Consider the following 16,917-nt stretch of genomic DNA (forward strand, 5'->3'; position numbering starts at 1 on the left):
CCCCCCCCCCCCCAAAAAAAATTTTTTGTTTAAACCACATCCGATTGGCCTTCTTTTTTGATAAAAATAACAGAAAAAAAAATGACTTATTGTTCAGAGTGTCCAGTATAGCATGTCTCAGATACCTGGTCTTCGTAATTGGTTCTTTTTTTTTTTTCTCTTGAATTCAAACAAAAAGGAAACATCGTCTCTTAAATATATCTGCTATTTTGGTTGGATATATTATACACTATTAATATGGTATGTAATTAAGATAGAAGCATTGTTAAATTAAATTCTATGTCATTGATGAGGGGTAGGCTTGTTGGGCTTTCGGCCCTTCTGTGGACTTTATTAACGAAAAGATTTGATAGGCCCAAGTTTTCATTCGTGGGACTTCCCCTGGATGGACCTTCGACTTTTTGGGCTTGCAGCATCGAAAAGTTAGAGTCAACGTAAAGATATTCTTTCAAGTTGGAATATTCTTTCTTCACCAATGAAAGAAAACTAGTCATGCTTTGAATAACAAAAGTCAGAGTCAACGTAAAGATGAGTGTTTCTTTCCCCTTGGGTGGGTGGTGGGTGGGAGTGTTAAAAATGTATTAAATGTGTTTATATATCCACCTCAGATGTCTCCATGTCTTAGATGGTTTAAAAATTCTATGGTGGATCGCACATGTGTGTATTAAGATCCTACAAGAATAGTACCCATATGAAAACTTGATTTGCTAAGAAACTGTTCAAGAAAACTTAACTCAGGCACACTAGAAAAAAAGGAAAGAAACACATGTGATAGAAGTCGATCCTTAAACCTTTCACACTTCTAGTGCACTACAAGCAGAGATTACAATTAGTACGCTATGGACTAGATCCACGTATCCAACATTCCAACCCTCTTCATCCGTACTTTGAATAGTCAAAGTTAGAGTCAACGCAAAGATGGAAATTTTTTCCCCCTGATGGCTGAGTGGGTGGGTGGACGGATGGGTGGCTGGTGAGTGGGGAAGAGAGAGTGCTAAAGATGAATGGATATTGTTTATATATCCAACTTAGCTGTGTCTTCTGTCTCCAGAGACGGAAGGCAGTAGAACAAACAATACCTATTACACGCTCATGGCTGCTCAACGAAGGTCCGTCTTCTTCCTCCTATCACCTCTGGTGGTTATAGCAATCACAGCCGTGCAAAGTGTCAATGGCGTGGAATACCAAGTAATCAACAACGCCACCGGAACAGCCGGAGGAACCCGGTTTTCGAACGAAATCGGCGTCAAATACAGCAAACAGACCTTAATATCAGCCACCCAATTCATCTGGCGAACCTTCCAGGAGACGAGTAAGGCTCAAAGGAAGAGCGTAGAGAGAGTGACCATGATAGTGGAGACCATGGATGGAGTGGCTTACGCTAGCAACAACGAGATCCACGTCAGTGCCAACTACATCGGAAGCTACTCCGGCGACGTAAAGACTGAAATCACCGGCGTTCTCTACCATGAGATGACTCACGTGTGGCAGTGGAACGGCAATGGGCAGACTCCAGGTGGTTTGATCGAAGGTATTGCAGACTACGTGAGGTTGAAAGCAGGGTATGCGCCTTCCCATTGGGTGAAACCGGGTGGAGGGGATAGGTGGGACCAAGGGTACGATGTCACTGCTTACTTCCTGGATTACTGTAACAGTCTCAGGAATGGATTCGTGGCTGTTCTCAACAAAAGGATGAGGACAGGTTACAGTGTCTCTTTCTTTCAGGAACTGTTGGGGAAGACGGTGGACCAACTCTGGTCTGATTACAAGGCCAAGTATGGGAATTAAGATTAAAGGGAAGGTAATTGAATGTGCTCCTGTGTGGCGCTAAGGTTTCATATGGCAAAAAAAAAATAAATAAATAAATAATAGAATGGTGGTTGGCCGGTTGGGATTGGTCAAGGTCAGTTCCATTCTAGATCGGCTTAGATTGACAGAAATACCCCTGGATTCAATTAAAAAAATATATTTTTTGCTGTCTTACTCTTTATCTATACTAAACACTACTATGATATCGGCCAAAATTGGGATCTGTTGAAACCGATATTGATTTGATTCGATTCGATTTCTCAATCTATGTTTTGCGTGGGCTCTACATAGTTTGGCATAAATCTTTTTCATGTTTTTGTTGTGCATTGTTTTATTTCTAACAATTATTTAAAGTAGGGGTAAAAATGGTTTTTAAAATTAATTGAAAATAACTTATCACCACATCATTATCAAAAATATTATTATCACTTTGTATATTTCTCGAGTATACAGTGAAATGACATGATTTATTTTCATTAAAAATTTTGTTATACTAAGAAAGCAAAAAAGTTAAGGTTACAACTTTGTTTTCTCCAACCTTGATTACAACAAAAAATTTCCAACTTCTTAATTTTTGTTGGACATGTTTGGCACTAATTATGAAGGTTACTTTTAAAATTTAAGCAAGGGTTGAAAAAGATAATGTATCTTGGATTTTTTATGCTTCAGTGAGGGCATTCTTGTCTTTTTATATTTAAAATAGGGAAAAAGAAGCTTGAAAGGTAGTATGATCCCTATGCCTTAACACAGAGGGGGATGAAATGACCACTCCATCCCTCATGAAAAAGGAAAACTCTGCCTATGTTAATGCTTTCGTGGGCTCCCATTGGTCTCCGCACTAGCATAAGGGTCATAGACTCACGATACCTTTTGATGACACAACTCATAAATGCCTTATTCACTTAGGAGAAGAATTTTTTATTTCCAAATGTGAGAAGGCATCTATTTCTACCACATGTATAGATGATATATCCATTCCAACCATTGGATAGAGAGAACATGATCTAGATTAGTCACGTGTCAAATTTCAAAATCAATATTCTTTGTTACCTAAATAACTATCCATGAATATATTATTAATGTGAAATTCTCTATTTTCTTCTAAAGTTTTATTTAAATTTTAGACTTTATTATACCCAAAAAATTTATATGGAAAGAGACATACACACCTGACACCACCTTACTGCATGGGCATCTATCTCCCACTCCAAATCAATGGGAGCACGAGGAAAGATGTCTCCCAATTTATATATAAAAGATTCATATGATGAAGGAAAAGCGAGTATTAAAAGAGTGTCATGGAGAAGAGCAAACATATATACCATCCACAATTTTCTAGCAAAAAAGAAAAAGGTATATACTACCGATTGTATATCATTTTCTCAATTTATATGAAAACTATATGCCCTAAAATATCAAATCCTTGAAAAATCATGGTTTGTTGGGACTTTTAAGGTTCTGTCCTTCACCGTGTGCTTTGGGGCCCTCTCTCTCTCTCTCTCTCACAAAAGTTCTTTCCATTACCGTGTGCGCGCAGACGCTGTGACTTAGGCCCAGATCTAATTTTGATTTGTCAAAGTCAGAGTCAACATCAAATCCCCCTTTTAAATATTTCGTCGGTCGGGTTGATATCGTTGTAATTTCAATCTCGTACAATTTCGTAAAATACCACCTTCAGGGGTGAGTCACCACTAAAGGTGATATTTGAAGGAATTGTACGAGACCTGAATTACATACGATTTTTTTCCCTCTTGGCCTATAAAAGAAAGAGGGGAGGATAACAGTTTTGTCATAGTTCAATACCTTGATACAGCAATGGCAATGGCTGCTCAAAGGAGGTTCTTCTTCTTCCTCTTATCACCTCTGCTGGTGTTGACAGTGGTACTGGCAATCACCGTAGATTACCAAGTAACCAACAACGCCGCCGGAACAACCGGAGGAACCAGATTTTCCAACGAAATTGGCATCGATTACAGCAAACAGACTCTGATATCGGCCACCCAATTCATCTGGCAAACCTTTGAGCAGACAACCGATGCCGACAAGAAGAGCGTAGCGAGCGTTTCCATGTTCGTGGAGACCATGGATGGAGTGGCCTACACTAGCAACAACGAGATCCACGTCAGTGCCACCTACATCGGTAGCTACTCCGGCGACGTGAAGACTGAGATCACCGGCGTTCTGTACCATGAAATGACTCACGTGTGGCAGTGGAACGGTAACGGACAGGCTCCGACTGGTTTAATCGAAGGGTTTGCAGACTATGTGAGGTTGAAGGCCGGGTATGCGCCTTCTCACTGGGTGAAACCGGGTGATGGGGATCGGTGGGACCAAGGCTACGACGTCACCGCCTACTTCCTTGACTACTGTAACAGTCTCAGTAATGGATTTGTGGCTGCTCTCAACAAAAAGATGAGGACTGGTTATAGTGACTCCTTCTTCCAAGACCTATTGGGGAAGACGGTGGACCAACTCTGGACTGATTACAAGGCTAAGTACGGGAAATAAGAGGAGAGGAACACTATTATTATTATTATTATTATATTTTTCTAAGTGAATAAGACTTTCGTGAGATTTGTATTATCAGATCTATCATACAGTTTTATAATAAAATAAGTGATAATATCTTTCATAGATCTTTCATGGGGTTTATACTGATTGAATAAGTCACAAGAAGATTTACTAATTATTTGAAATCGCGGATCCAATCAGCTTGGACAATAGCCATCCTATCATTTGTAAACTTCTTTTTCAAATTGTCGTTTTATTATTTTCTTAAGGGAAAATGTTGGATATGCTTAAGGTATCAATAAGTTGGGTTGTATCGATCTCGGTCAGGCTTAGTCAGACCCCTATACCCTTGGATCGTGACCTACTTACTTATTCAAGGATTGAGTCGATCTTGGTTAGTCTCATGTTGGGCTTAGTCGGGTTCTAGGACTTAACCGATCTTCTCCTAATCAGGCTATTATTGGGCCTTAAACAAGGTAATATATCAATAAAACTTTAAACATGTCTTAAATGATATTTTATTATCTTAATAATTTAAAATAATTTAAAATATTTTATTAAATCATCAACAATCTAGAAAAGATATTATACTTAATTACATTCAATAATTAATAAAAATATCAATATATACTCTATTCTATAAAAAAATCAAAATATACATATAAACGATCAGACTAAACGTATCGAGTCTAGTCAGATTTGTAAACAGACCCAACCAATCAGGCACCCGTTGGGCTTCCCTCCTTACACCATGTATTGCCTATTTATAAATAGACCAAGCCTGAACTCAACACGTTTAATAATCGATGTGGGCTTGGGATTGACACCACTAGCTATACTGATATACGGTAAGTTAACATCCATTGTCCTCCTGTATGATGAATCATCGGCAACACATTGACGTTGTGTGCTAGCTTACCGTATATGGACAGCATACCTATCCCTCTCCCTTCTTTTGAAAATGACCTTGGACGAGTTTGTCTGGATTCAATCCAATAGAATCAAACAGATATGGTTTGGCCGTCTGGTTGTATGTATTTCCTTGTTTATCAATGGAAGTTTAACATATTTCCGCCATGGCAGCCATGGCAACCGTTTCTTTACTTGCCGTATCAGAACCTTCATCAGTTGGCCAACTACCTAACGACCATTCCAACCGTCATCATGTAAACCCCATTTTTCGTAACTGTAAGCAGAAAGCTTCATTTCTCCAATCGTTGTGTTCCCGGGGACAAGTAGAGGAGACTTCACAACTACTACTTGAACTAGACGGCAATGGATTTTCTCGGTGCCTGCCCAGCACCTTCGCCCATAACAACCTTCTGAAGTCTTTCATTAAACAAGGAAGATTGGATGATGCACGGATATTGTTCGATGAAATGCCATTCAGAAATGAGTTCTCTTGGTCTACCATCATTTCTGCTTATTCCTGGTGTGGGAATTCTTTGGAAGCATTTCATTTGTTTGAGGAAATGTTGGAAGAAGGATTTAGACCCAATGACTTCGCCTTGGGATGTCTCCTCAAAGCCAGTTCTTTTCTAAGGGAGGTTTCAACCGCTAGACAGCTCCATGGGTGGTTAACACGGGTGGGTCTCGGCCAAGATGCCGAGCTGCGTGCTTCTCTCATAACCATGTATTCCAATTATGGGCTCTTGGATGATGCACGACAGGTTTTTGATGAGGTTCCTATATCTTCTTTAGATGATGCTCTGTCTTGGAATTCAATAATAGCTGCCTATATCTTAAATGGATGCTTGGTTGAAGCCTTTCAACTGTTTGGTGCTATGCTTTCTACTGGACTGTCAACCCCAACTGAGCAAACTTTTGCTAGCATTATCAATGCTTGTGGTTCTGTGGGAGCTGAAAGATATGGAATGGTAACTCATGGAAGGATCATCAAAACTGGTCTAATTCATGCAACAATGGTTGGAAATTCTCTCATTACATTTTACAGTCGGTGTGAGAAGTTGGAAGATGCGAACCGGTCATTCAAATTGATATCTGAGAAGGATGTTGTATCATGGAATGCAATCATTGCAGGGAACGAACAGAACGGAGAAGGTAAGGCTGCCATAGATGTTTTTCATTGTATGCTAAGATATGGAGCATTGGTGCAACCTAACCGCATCACTTTTCTAAGTGTGATCAGAGCTATTTCTGGAGTTTCAGCTTTAAAATATGGGCGAGAGATTCATGGTCGTATGATCAGATCAGGACTTGAACTAGAAATAAGCATAGCGAATTCCTTAATCACCATGTACTCCAAGTGCAGGGAAATGGACAAAGCAAGGGTTGTTTTCGACAGGGCACCCTTCAAGGATGTGGTCACATGGAATTCCATGCTCACAGTCTATGAGCAGTATGAGCAATGGGAGAACTGCTTCAAACTCTTTAAAGAAATGCAGCTATCTCGGATTAAGCCAGACGATCATACTTTTACTGTTATTCTTACTGCTGCCTCATCCAACGCATCCGGGTCTAAGTATCTCAGAGGTGGAAAGGAGATTCATGGTTACATATTAAGGAGGACTTCTTCTGTTAGAATGGCCACCTCAACGTGCAATGCCATACTCACAATGTATACAAAGTTGAACCGAATGGCAGATACCGAGAAGATTTTTGATGGTATGGGCATTAGGGATTCTTACTCTTGGAATGCGATGATGGATGGATATTCCATGAACGGGCGGCCTAGCGATGCTATTATGATATTTTTGGATATGCATGAGCAGTTCTTGCCTGTAGATAATTTCACATTTTCAGTAGTTCTCACTGCCTGTGGTCGATTAGTTTCCCTGCAACTAGGAAAGCAATTTCATGCTATTATCATAAAATACAGCCACCTGAAAAGCTTTACCGGTAAGACATGTGTATTGTCAATCAATAATGCCTTGATATCCATGTATTCGAAGTGTGGAAGCATAGAAGATGCGACCAAAGTATTCGAAAAAATGGCAAGCAAAGATGTCTTCTCCTGGACAGCCATGATCACAGGGTACGCACATCATGGCATGGCCTTTGAATCTCTCCAACTCTTCAAGAGGATGGAAGAAAACAATGTCAAGCCTAATTCCATAACTTTCCTTGGACTGCTAACAGCTTGTGCTCATGCAGGTCTAGTTGATGAAGGTACACACTACTTCAGTTCCATGAGGACGGATCACAGTTTAAAGCCAAGAATTGAGCATTATGCTTGCATGGTTGATCTGTTTAGTCGTTTAGGTGACTTTGAAAGTGCGGAGAAGTTGGTTGAGGCAGGAACTGCCCTCCTTGATCCCAACCATGGTGATTCCTTGAGCCTGTGGAGAGTGTTACTTGGGGGATGCCATGCTCATAAGCAACTTCAGCTTGGTGTGCATGCTGCAACTAGGATTCTTGAGGCAGAGCCTGATGATGAGACTACCCATATTCTTCTGTCAAATCTTTATGCTACCTCGGGTATGTGGGAGGATGCAACAAGGGTGAGGAAATTGATGAGAGAAAAGGGGTTGAAAAAGGAAACTGGTTATAGTTGGATAGAAGCAGAAAACAAGAGACACATCTTGGTAGCTGGAGATATATCTCACCCACTGAGGAAGGAGATCTATGAGAAGATGGAGGAGTTGGACAGCAGCTGTAGGGCAATTGGCTATGTCCCAAGGACTGCAGATGTGCGTCACGATGTTGCAGAGTTGCAGAAGGAAATAATTGTAAGTTTTCACAGTGAGAAGCTGGCTGTATCGTTAGGTCTATTACAGAGCTTGCCCAGAAGAAGCAAAGCTGCAATCAGGGTAATCAAGAACCTAAGAATATGCAGGGATTGTCATAACTGGATGAAGTTTGTTTCTCAGGTGGAGGGAAAAGAGATTGTGATAAGAGATTCACGTCGGTTTCATTTCTTCAAGGACGGTAAGTGCTCATGTAGTGATTATTGGTAGCATAAATCAACAAAAATAAGAGGAAAAGGATGTCAATTGGTTTGGATATGCAGAAGATTACCTGTAAATCTCCTTTTATGATTAATTATACTGTAGATGAATTAGATATACAAAACCCAAATGTCCACCTGAGACAGAAACATATCACCAATTATCTGATATTTTGCTCGTAGTCCCTCGTTACTAAATATTTCTCAAACACAACCCCCCCCCCCCCCCCCCTTGCGGCCATGATTAGAGTCTTTAGTTTCCTACAAAGAATCTGAATGGTTACTTGCTTTTAAAAGACTTGTGATAATTCAGTGAAGGGTGGGAAGCCCTAGGGAACAATGAGATTCTGGTCCAGGTGTGTGGTGGCAAGCCACTGGTTACACTTTTATCTTCTCTTTTCTCTGTTTTCCATCTTCAAATGTGTGAGCATAACCTTCTGAAAGACACAAAGAAAGGGAAACAAAGAACTGAAAATACACATACTATGGTATGACGACAAGTCACACAACTTATTTGTGAAGAAGCCCTTTGTATCATCACCAAAAAGACTAACCATATATGAACCAACTAAACATGGTTTAAATTTTGAATTACTGAATGGCTGCTACAACTTGATTGATGGTCTTGAATCCACGTCTTTCCTTCATAAGCATCTTTGCAAAGTTGAGAGCTCTACGCTCACAGTCTGCTCTTTTGCTAACATCCTGAATTGATTCAAAATCCTCGACATGAGCTACACCCACTAGTCTCCTGCAAATTAACAAATAAATAGTTGAGTTGTGAAATGTTTCAATTGAATTATTAACACACAGGTCCACATAACTTAAATCAGATAACTTGAAGCAATACGAGATTAACTGCAAAGGGAGGTTGTTTCCACCCCGGCCCATTCTTTTCCAGTTGACATGTTAATGCACATTATACCTAGTTAAAACCACGCCACTTATTTGATACATGGTTAATCTGATAATTTTTGAGTTATGCTCATTCCCCCCGAAGTAATTACCCATCATCAGATGGTGACAACATTAAAGGACGTTAATCATATGTCTAAATATGTCACGGATTATTTTGTTCCTTTGTAAATTATCGGTTATGAATTCCAACCGATGAGTAATTTATGAGGAAAATCAATGCTAAGGTTCTAGATGCCAAATCATTTTGATAGTAAACAAGAATTGTTTTAAGATGTATTTCCCAAGAAATATACAAACTGCCCCCCGCCCTTCCCTCTATAACCAGAAGAGGGTTGTTTAAATGGGAAAAAAAAAAATTGTGTTGTTAGCTTGGCCGCTGGCGTAAACTTATCTCAAGTAGCTCACCCAAGTAGAGATTAAGGTCAGTCAAAGTTTAGAAGGATGCATTCACACAAACATGTCCCGTGTTATCCTCACAATAAGTAGGGAGGAATTCATGTAAGTGATGACCGGTAATAATTTTTATTAATGATGACAAGGACTCAAGGATTTCATTTCAACTTAACATCCTACTTCAACATACATTGAGTACCGAAAACAAGAAAGCAGGGTGGGGGGAAAGCAGGCAGCTCAACAATATGCAAAATGCAATAGTAACCTAGTCATCATATATCCTTTTGCACTTCAATATGCCAAACCGGGGGGTGGGGGGGATTTGCAAGGTAATCTATGTCAAGTCTTAGAATACAATAGTTGTGTGAAGTGGTTTTTAGTCCACATAAAAGCTACTAAGGTGGCAGTCTGTCACATCTAAAGCACTCATAATTTTGAAATGGTGGAAAATGTAAGTTCATTAAATCACTAGTAGCAGTCTGCACGGGAATTTGGCCACTCAGAATCTTGGCCATAGGTTTCCCAATTTGCAGATCTTAAGGGGCCGTTTGATAACACTCTGGGAGAATGTTTCTGGTGTTCTTCTATTCTGCGGGAATGCAAATAGAACAGAAATATGTTTGGCACGTCCGGTTCATTTTTGTATTCCCCTAGAATGAACCAATGAAAAAGAATGAATAAAGAATACATTGCAAGAGTACAAAAAAGTTACTTTTCTATTCTTCTACTAACTTAAAAGAACAAAAACCCTCCAAAACCCCACAAACCCCTTTACTACAACTCCCGATCAAAAATCCCCAAATCCGCCGCTTCCCTGCAACAGGTTCTCTCTCCCTCTCTCTCTTTCTCTCTCTCTCTCTCGGTCGCCGCTTCCCTGCAACAGGTTCTCTCTCCCTCTCTCTCTTTCTCTCTCTCTCTCTCGGTCGCCTCTTCCCTGCAACAGTCTCTCTCTCTCGGTCACCGCTTCCCTGCAACATTGCCGCCAATGCTACTTGCCGCCAATGCTACTGCCGCTGCGAGGACCGTAGAGGGGTTTTTCCCACTGAATCCAGTTCATGAGGTCATTAGCCCGAGGTCAAGACCGGCTTACTATCTTGCAGTGACGGTTTCTGATGCTGGATTTGTAGGATTAGGGTTTGGGAATCCTCCCATGGCTTGGTTCCCTCGCCCACCAACTGCTCCACTTGGCTCTGGTTGTGGCAGTGTTGTTGCTGTTGGGTTTCCTGAAGTTCCTAGTTATGGGAACCGAATTGGGGGCAATGCGGCCGATCAGGGGACCGCTGAGGGTTGCAATGATTCGGTTTCGGCGCAGCCTGTGGTAGTCAAATACCAACTCCCTGACGAGGTCATTGCCTGCAATGGTACAAACACAGCCCCCATTGGGTTTTGAATTGCATAAACCTTCTGCAATGGAGTTTCCATCTGCTGCAGCTTACATGCAGGGTTATGTAGATCCCCACTTTTCTTCCCAAATTGGGTATGTAAATCCTCAGCTGATGGGTATTTCACCAGGATCCATGTACTGGCATGCTGATCACACGCAACAGTTGCCTCATCAGTTTGTATCTGCTATGCACATGACAATGGCTGCCCCATCTCCTCACTTGGGCATTAAACCAAATGGAGTTCAGGCTGTTCAGCAATTCATGAATCCTCAACAAGTCCGAATGGATTCATATACTGAACATAGTGCATATGGGCAAAGGCTGTTCAACAATTCAGGAATAGAAGTGTTTGTCAAACGTTGTTTCTTTTCTTTTCCTGTTCTAAGGACATTTCTGAAATAGTTTTACCAAACGCTGTTTCTATTCCGCCAGAGTGTCTTCACAGCATGGAATCGAAAAAGACCACTTCTGTAAAAGAACACTCTCCAGGGATAGAAGTGTTATCAAACGGCCCCTAAATGTCTTGATCTCATGGGAAAAGTAATTGAATAACCTTTCAAATGACACCAAAACAAAACAAGATTGTCAAGTAATAAAATCCCTAGGAAATTTTATAAACAGAAACTACTGTTGAACCTTGCAGGATTTTGTGCAAGTTGAAATTTGAAACACTAGCAACAGGCACGTGAAAAGGTTTTAAGGTACCTTCAAATATGAATGATATTGGAGAACTATCTTTTGGTCCAAAAAAGTTAATAAAACAGCACCAATACCAAACAAAACTTGCAAGTAGACAAAGACCCATAGAAAAGTCACAAGTAGGAACTGCAATCAAACCTTGTAGGATTCTTTGCAATTTGAAATTTGAATACTAGCCTCAGGAAAGTGAAAAGGTTTATGGTGTTCCTCATATGTGAATGACACTGAAAACTATCTTATGGTCCAAAAATCTTGCATTGGATGCCCATAGAAATCCCACTATTAGTGCCAACCACTACCAATCAGAAAGATATAGGGGATATAGGAAAACAAAGCAGCAGGTAAATAAAATAAAGCAGAGAGAATGGATAAGCGTGTGACCTTATCATTTTAGCGGCCCCAAATCCAAGGCTGTCATGAAACAAGCTCTTCATGTACTTTCCCCGTGCAAGCAGCTGAAGCTCGGGGCTATTGTATATATCAGGAAAATATAGCTCACCAGTTCCATCCTTGTGTTCATTCCAAAGTGTGGTGAATTTCTTCTCAAAAAGGTTCCATGTCTCTTCTATGGTTTTCAAGATCCATATTTTGTATGCCTGCATGAGAACATCATTTATAGACATGCTTCATTAGAGAACATCATTTATACCACTCATGGTGATATATGATGGGTTTAAGTCCGAAAATATGAAAAGAGAATATTGTAAAAGTTAAGGTGAAATATATCAGTTTTCTGACCCATGAACTGTTTTCTATATCCCAGGATTATAATACTACAAAGCATAATGTTGCAACATATTGGGGGATATGGTGAATCGTAATATGCTAGTTTGATGAACCCAAACATCTTCCAGATCACAGAATCAGAATAAGGCATGCCATGGGAGGCAAATAATGTTTGATGAGAAAGTCCAACTTCCTTGAGGTTACCGATAATGATTGCTTCACTGTCCTCCTTCATGACCAGCTATATAGGAGATTATTATTCTCAAAATTGATATCATTTCTCACGAGAAATATGTTAAATTGGTGAAACTTTGAGAATCATAAGAATATAGGTAGAGAAACATTGGAATAAAATCACGCAGAAAAGCTAATCAAGGCCCCTGGGATTTCCCAGTGAATAAGTAAAAGGTGTAGGAAGAGATTTAAGAAACCAAAAAAAAGAAAAGTCGTGATATATATATATATATATATATATGAGTCCTAAGCATTCCTACGGTTCCAAATTCAGAGTTTGAAACATTAGAGTCCCAATCCGTTGGAACTCTGATGGTCAATAGTTATCCATTAGGCTACGGATTTTGCTGCGATTAAGATAAATATTTTGTGTGTATAACTCAGATCTGTTCACTAATCTATTGCTGTGATCAGACCTGTTTTTGATCAGTTTCTATCAAGTATTTTATGAATTACTTGAGTTCCTAGTTTTTAGGATCTTAAGTTGCAAACTCTGAAACAGGACTGTTCATAAAATCCAGCCATTGGATCAGGTTCTTCTTTGGTGGATTTACTCTTGACCATAGACCCACGATCAAGATTTCACTTCGATTTGAATAGTGATTGCCATATATCTAAAATCTATTGAATCTGGTTATTCTTTCTTCAATGCGATTCTGGAATTTTAGTTTCTAGACCCTTAGTTCTTAGGATTCTAGAAACCCGACAGATATGGTCTTCTATAGCATTTATAGAAGCAGGAAGGCTTCTATCTCACCACTCCAATAGGCTGCATTCCATACACCCAACCTTCACCCTCCCCCCAACCCAAAGAAATGAAGTGAAAGTTAATTGATCACCAAAAAGGTCAGAGCAGTCAAAGAATCACTTTCCTGGGATATAAATTCATGGTTTTTAATCATATAACCCCACAATTAGTACAAAGTCCATCCAGGTATAAGAAATTTAAGTGTCACAAACTAATGACTCGACAACCAGCTCTGAAGTAATTAGAGGTAAATGTGATACATACTCTGCGGTCATTCCCCTGATCAGCATGCCCATCTTGTGAAAAGAAAGACAAAAACAAGTTTCCCAGAAAGGCCCCTATATCAAACCCCATTGGTCCATAAAATGCAAACTCTGGATCTATAACCTGAGTAGAATCACTTGTCACCATGACAGAACCAGTATGAAGATCCCCATGGATAAGGGCCTGGGTTCTCTCGCAAAACCTACAGGTTGAAAATAATTACGATCTATGAAGAATGCATGTATAATCTCTTAAAACTAACCAACAGTTATTTAAGTCTGTCAATTCATCGAGAATAATGGAAAAAAAAAATAGAGCAAGATCAGTACAGTACATGGTTTTCAACTCAGCAACTTCAAGCTTCAACGCATTATCATTCCGAACTGCCTCAGCATCATGATCAAGATGAGGAGTACAGCGGTTATATTGAGCCACCCTGTAGGGGTCTGAGAAAACAACCTGCTCAGTAAGCCTGCATAATTCCACATTCCCACAAAATTCGGAAACTGCACAAAGCATGAAGAACACAACTGTCAGATCAAGCAGGCACGAATAAAAATAGAACACTGATAAAAGCAGTCAATTTGTAACCTAAGCACGGTAAGCACCAATGATCATCTAAGCTTAATCACAACCTAACTTGGAACCTAGGCTAGCGGAGTAGTTGGCCAAGTCTACCCTAGGGTTTCTGGTTTGCATTCGCTTTTTATCAGATAAACACCAAGGTTATTTCTATTTTAGACATCGCTAGATCACAAAGCCAAGGAACTTCCTAATTTAAGTTTCCCACTACCTGATTTAGGATATTGATTATTTTAATACCTTCCTCTTGATTCTGTGATTAGAATGTCACTGTGTTGACTGAATTATGATTGGCTGCTACTGATCTCAAACTTCTTTTGCAAGATTTTACATAGATAAACATATAACATAGAGTACACAATGGTTCACAATTTACGGCTATGGTGTTATAAATTCTTACAGTTATACTGGAAATTTTAAATTAGAATAAACAATGGTAATAAGCCAAAACATGTAATTATGTTAAAAATAAAATAAAACTAAATAAAACAGTAAATACAGAGAGTCTATAGCACTGAAAACACCCATTCTATCACAGAATTTACTAGTAAAAACTATATTAACTATCCATCTCTTATCCTGAGGCAGCCACTGCACTTGGGATAAGTTCTGCTGACCACATCCATTGGATGCAAAAGCTTTGAACTTAGGACTTGCAATGAAATCAAGAGCCCTTAAGAATGTAGAACAAGCTCGGCCCAATCAAATTCATAGGTGTACTAAATAACCATCCATTGAATATGTATGAACTTGAAGTTACATTAAAAGCTAAATCTGGAGGAACAAGTGAAAGGAAATGCATCTGTATCAACTGCAAATAGGCAAAGGGGGCTATTAAATAACCACCACCACACTTGGTCAGGAATCTGTAAAACTTGCACAAAACAAGGATGTACAAAGGTAAGTTACCAGCTCGTTTGTGATCTGTGGTTGAAAGGTAAAGAAGGGATGTGAAGAAAAGAGTCGTTGCCATAAAATCCGACATGTGCTCTGCAAGCAATGGGTATTCAACTCCAGTGATCAAGCCTTTCCGCAAGATGATATGTGGAGGTTCCAGGTAACGCATTCCTATCAAGGACATAGAACGGTCAAAATGATAAACTTCTGGTACATGATCAGGGCATAAGCGGCCTTCCTCTTTTAGGGTCAGTGCCTCAAAATATGCACGTTCCTTTGTCATAGGCCATGTCTCCCCTATGCAACGAATGTAAGGAATAGCCTGTATTCACTCAAAACCAACATGCAATGACCACAATTCAGCAGAATAAAGTAAAAGGAGGGAGGAGAGGAAAAAGTTATGATTTTCAAAAAAAATAAAATTATAAAATGATCTCCTAGCATAGATTGATTGTAATATCCATCCAATGGATTTCTTCCTGAAGAATTCTCCTAATTTTCCTACCCTTTCAAAAGAGTTGAAGACAATAAACGGCCAAGCATGGATAATGGATTTTTGAAGTGCCACTGTTAGCAATGCAAACTGCTGAACCATAGCGGTGACCCGAAAGGAATTGTACATCCTTGATTCAACCAACACTAAAATGTTTCTAACATTCTAACATCCAATGAGAAGTACTCTTTCATAAAAGGTCTGCAAGAACAATTTCAAGGACTCAAAACTCAAAAGTTCCTAACTTTTGGCAAACAGACACCGTATAAATTCAATGAATTTCCATTTCAAAAAGGAAGGAACACATCAGAGCTAACACAGCAGCAACAGTTCTCCTGCAGGGGCATTTACGGTCGATCTGGATAGCCAAATGGAAATAAATGCTAAAGAAGAAGAAACTAATATCATACCATCATGGAATCCCACCACCTTTTTTTTTTTTTTGGGTAAGACCTAATTTTATTCATCTTTCAGTCCCGACCGATAAATTTTCAGGGCTCAACTGTCACTCCCCCAATTTCAGATGCAGCTGGTAGTTATCACCGGTAATATGTGGCACGCACGTAAACTACTCGACAATATACCTCTTTCAATCAGTCGAAGGTCGAAATGTGTTGGCTGAGATAGGAACTTTTACTGAAGTCCCTGAAATGCAAGAAGAAACTTAGAAGGAAAGAATTAGTTACCTGCTTGATGACGAAAGAACCAGCAGATCCAACGACGATGTAAACGAAATTGAGATTGCCGTCTCCGACTTCTTTGATAAGCAAGCCATCGAACTGGTTCCCAAGCTTTGAACTCAAAGCAGGTGTCGCCTTTATGTATTCCACCAGCGACTTCTCGTCCAATGGCCGGAAACCGTTCGCTTCCATGAGCAGTGGCGCTGGTGAGTGGCAGTGACAGTGTTGGCTGAGAAGCGGCTGCGTGCCAAGTGAGAAAAATAGAATGGAACGAACAGAACAAGAAAATTTGGGGTTCTGTGCCTCTTTCCCTTGAGAATTCAGATTGAGCTGCAACCAAATTTTAGTTCCAAAACGACGGTACTGATTTATTTGAAATAATTTATTGGAGAAAGTTTCGTGTTTTCCTCCTAAATTATTTCTTCGATCAAAAGTTACGATAGGGGGACAAAAAACTGAAAAATCTGGGAATCTGGGATGCTGATAAAAGAGGAAAAAAAAACACTAGGTACATTGAACCTAGTCCTTTTCTTTTATTTTGAAAAACTAAACGTACGTGTCCCATACGCTATTTTCCATTTTTAAGGAAAAAGGAACCGAGGAGACTGGGCCGTTTGAAAACATTTCAAGAAACGCGTTCTGTCATAGAAACAGCAAAAATGGAGCAAAAA

The 16,917-nt window shown here is 39.7% G+C and overlaps 4 protein-coding genes across 4 annotated transcripts; 3 read left to right on the forward strand and 1 right to left on the reverse strand.

Moving 5' to 3' along the window:
* The first annotated feature begins 1,055 nt into the window (after positions 1 to 1,055).
* LOC122082835 lies at positions 1,056 to 2,019 on the forward strand. Its single transcript, XM_042650621.1, has one exon. The coding sequence runs from the start codon at positions 1,093 to 1,095 to the stop codon at positions 1,786 to 1,788; it is 696 nt and encodes a 231-aa protein (XP_042506555.1). The 5' UTR covers positions 1,056 to 1,092; the 3' UTR covers positions 1,789 to 2,019.
* A 1,562-nt stretch (positions 2,020 to 3,581) lies between these two features.
* LOC122082772 lies at positions 3,582 to 4,571 on the forward strand. The gene has a single exon (XM_042650541.1). The coding sequence runs from the start codon at positions 3,625 to 3,627 to the stop codon at positions 4,315 to 4,317; it is 693 nt and encodes a 230-aa protein (XP_042506475.1). The 5' UTR covers positions 3,582 to 3,624; the 3' UTR covers positions 4,318 to 4,571.
* Positions 4,572 to 5,396: 825 nt separating this feature from the next.
* On the forward strand, positions 5,397 to 8,237 carry LOC122082238 (putative pentatricopeptide repeat-containing protein At5g52630). The gene has a single exon (XM_042649705.1). The coding sequence runs from the start codon at positions 5,397 to 5,399 to the stop codon at positions 8,235 to 8,237; it is 2,841 nt and encodes a 946-aa protein (XP_042505639.1).
* Positions 8,238 to 8,588: 351 nt separating this feature from the next.
* Positions 8,589 to 16,689, reverse strand: LOC122081798 (methylthioribose kinase 1). The gene is made up of 6 exons (XM_042649088.1): positions 16,253 to 16,689; positions 15,086 to 15,395; positions 13,929 to 14,100; positions 13,595 to 13,796; positions 12,004 to 12,218; positions 8,589 to 8,978 (listed from the first exon to the last, which is right to left on the reverse strand). Exons 1-6 carry the CDS (start codon positions 16,436 to 16,438, stop codon positions 8,819 to 8,821), a joined length of 1,245 nt encoding a protein of 414 aa, XP_042505022.1. The 5' UTR covers positions 16,439 to 16,689; the 3' UTR covers positions 8,589 to 8,818.
* Positions 16,690 to 16,917: the final 228 nt, after the last annotated feature.

This window comes from Macadamia integrifolia, chromosome 6, assembly GCF_013358625.1.
Source record: "Macadamia integrifolia cultivar HAES 741 chromosome 6, SCU_Mint_v3, whole genome shotgun sequence".
NCBI lineage: Eukaryota > Viridiplantae > Streptophyta > Magnoliopsida > Proteales > Proteaceae > Macadamia > Macadamia integrifolia.

Coding starts and splice junctions, on each gene's coding strand:
- LOC122081798 (XM_042649088.1), bottom strand. CDS start 16,438: ATGGAAGCGAACGGTTTCCGGCCATTGGACGAGAAGTCGCTGGTGGAA. Junction 15,396..16,252: donor GTTCTTTCGTCATCAAGCAG/GTAACTAATTCT, acceptor GAGTGAATACAG/GCTATTCCTTACATTCGTTG. Junction 8,979..12,003: donor GGGGCCGCTAAAATGATAAG/GTCACACGCTTA, acceptor GTTAATTTGCAG/GAGACTAGTGGGTGTAGCTC.
- LOC122082772 (XM_042650541.1), top strand. CDS start 3,625: ATGGCAATGGCTGCTCAAAGGAGGTTCTTCTTCTTCCTCTTATCACCT.
- LOC122082835 (XM_042650621.1), top strand. CDS start 1,093: ATGGCTGCTCAACGAAGGTCCGTCTTCTTCCTCCTATCACCTCTGGTG.
- LOC122082238 (XM_042649705.1), top strand. CDS start 5,397: ATGGCAGCCATGGCAACCGTTTCTTTACTTGCCGTATCAGAACCTTCA.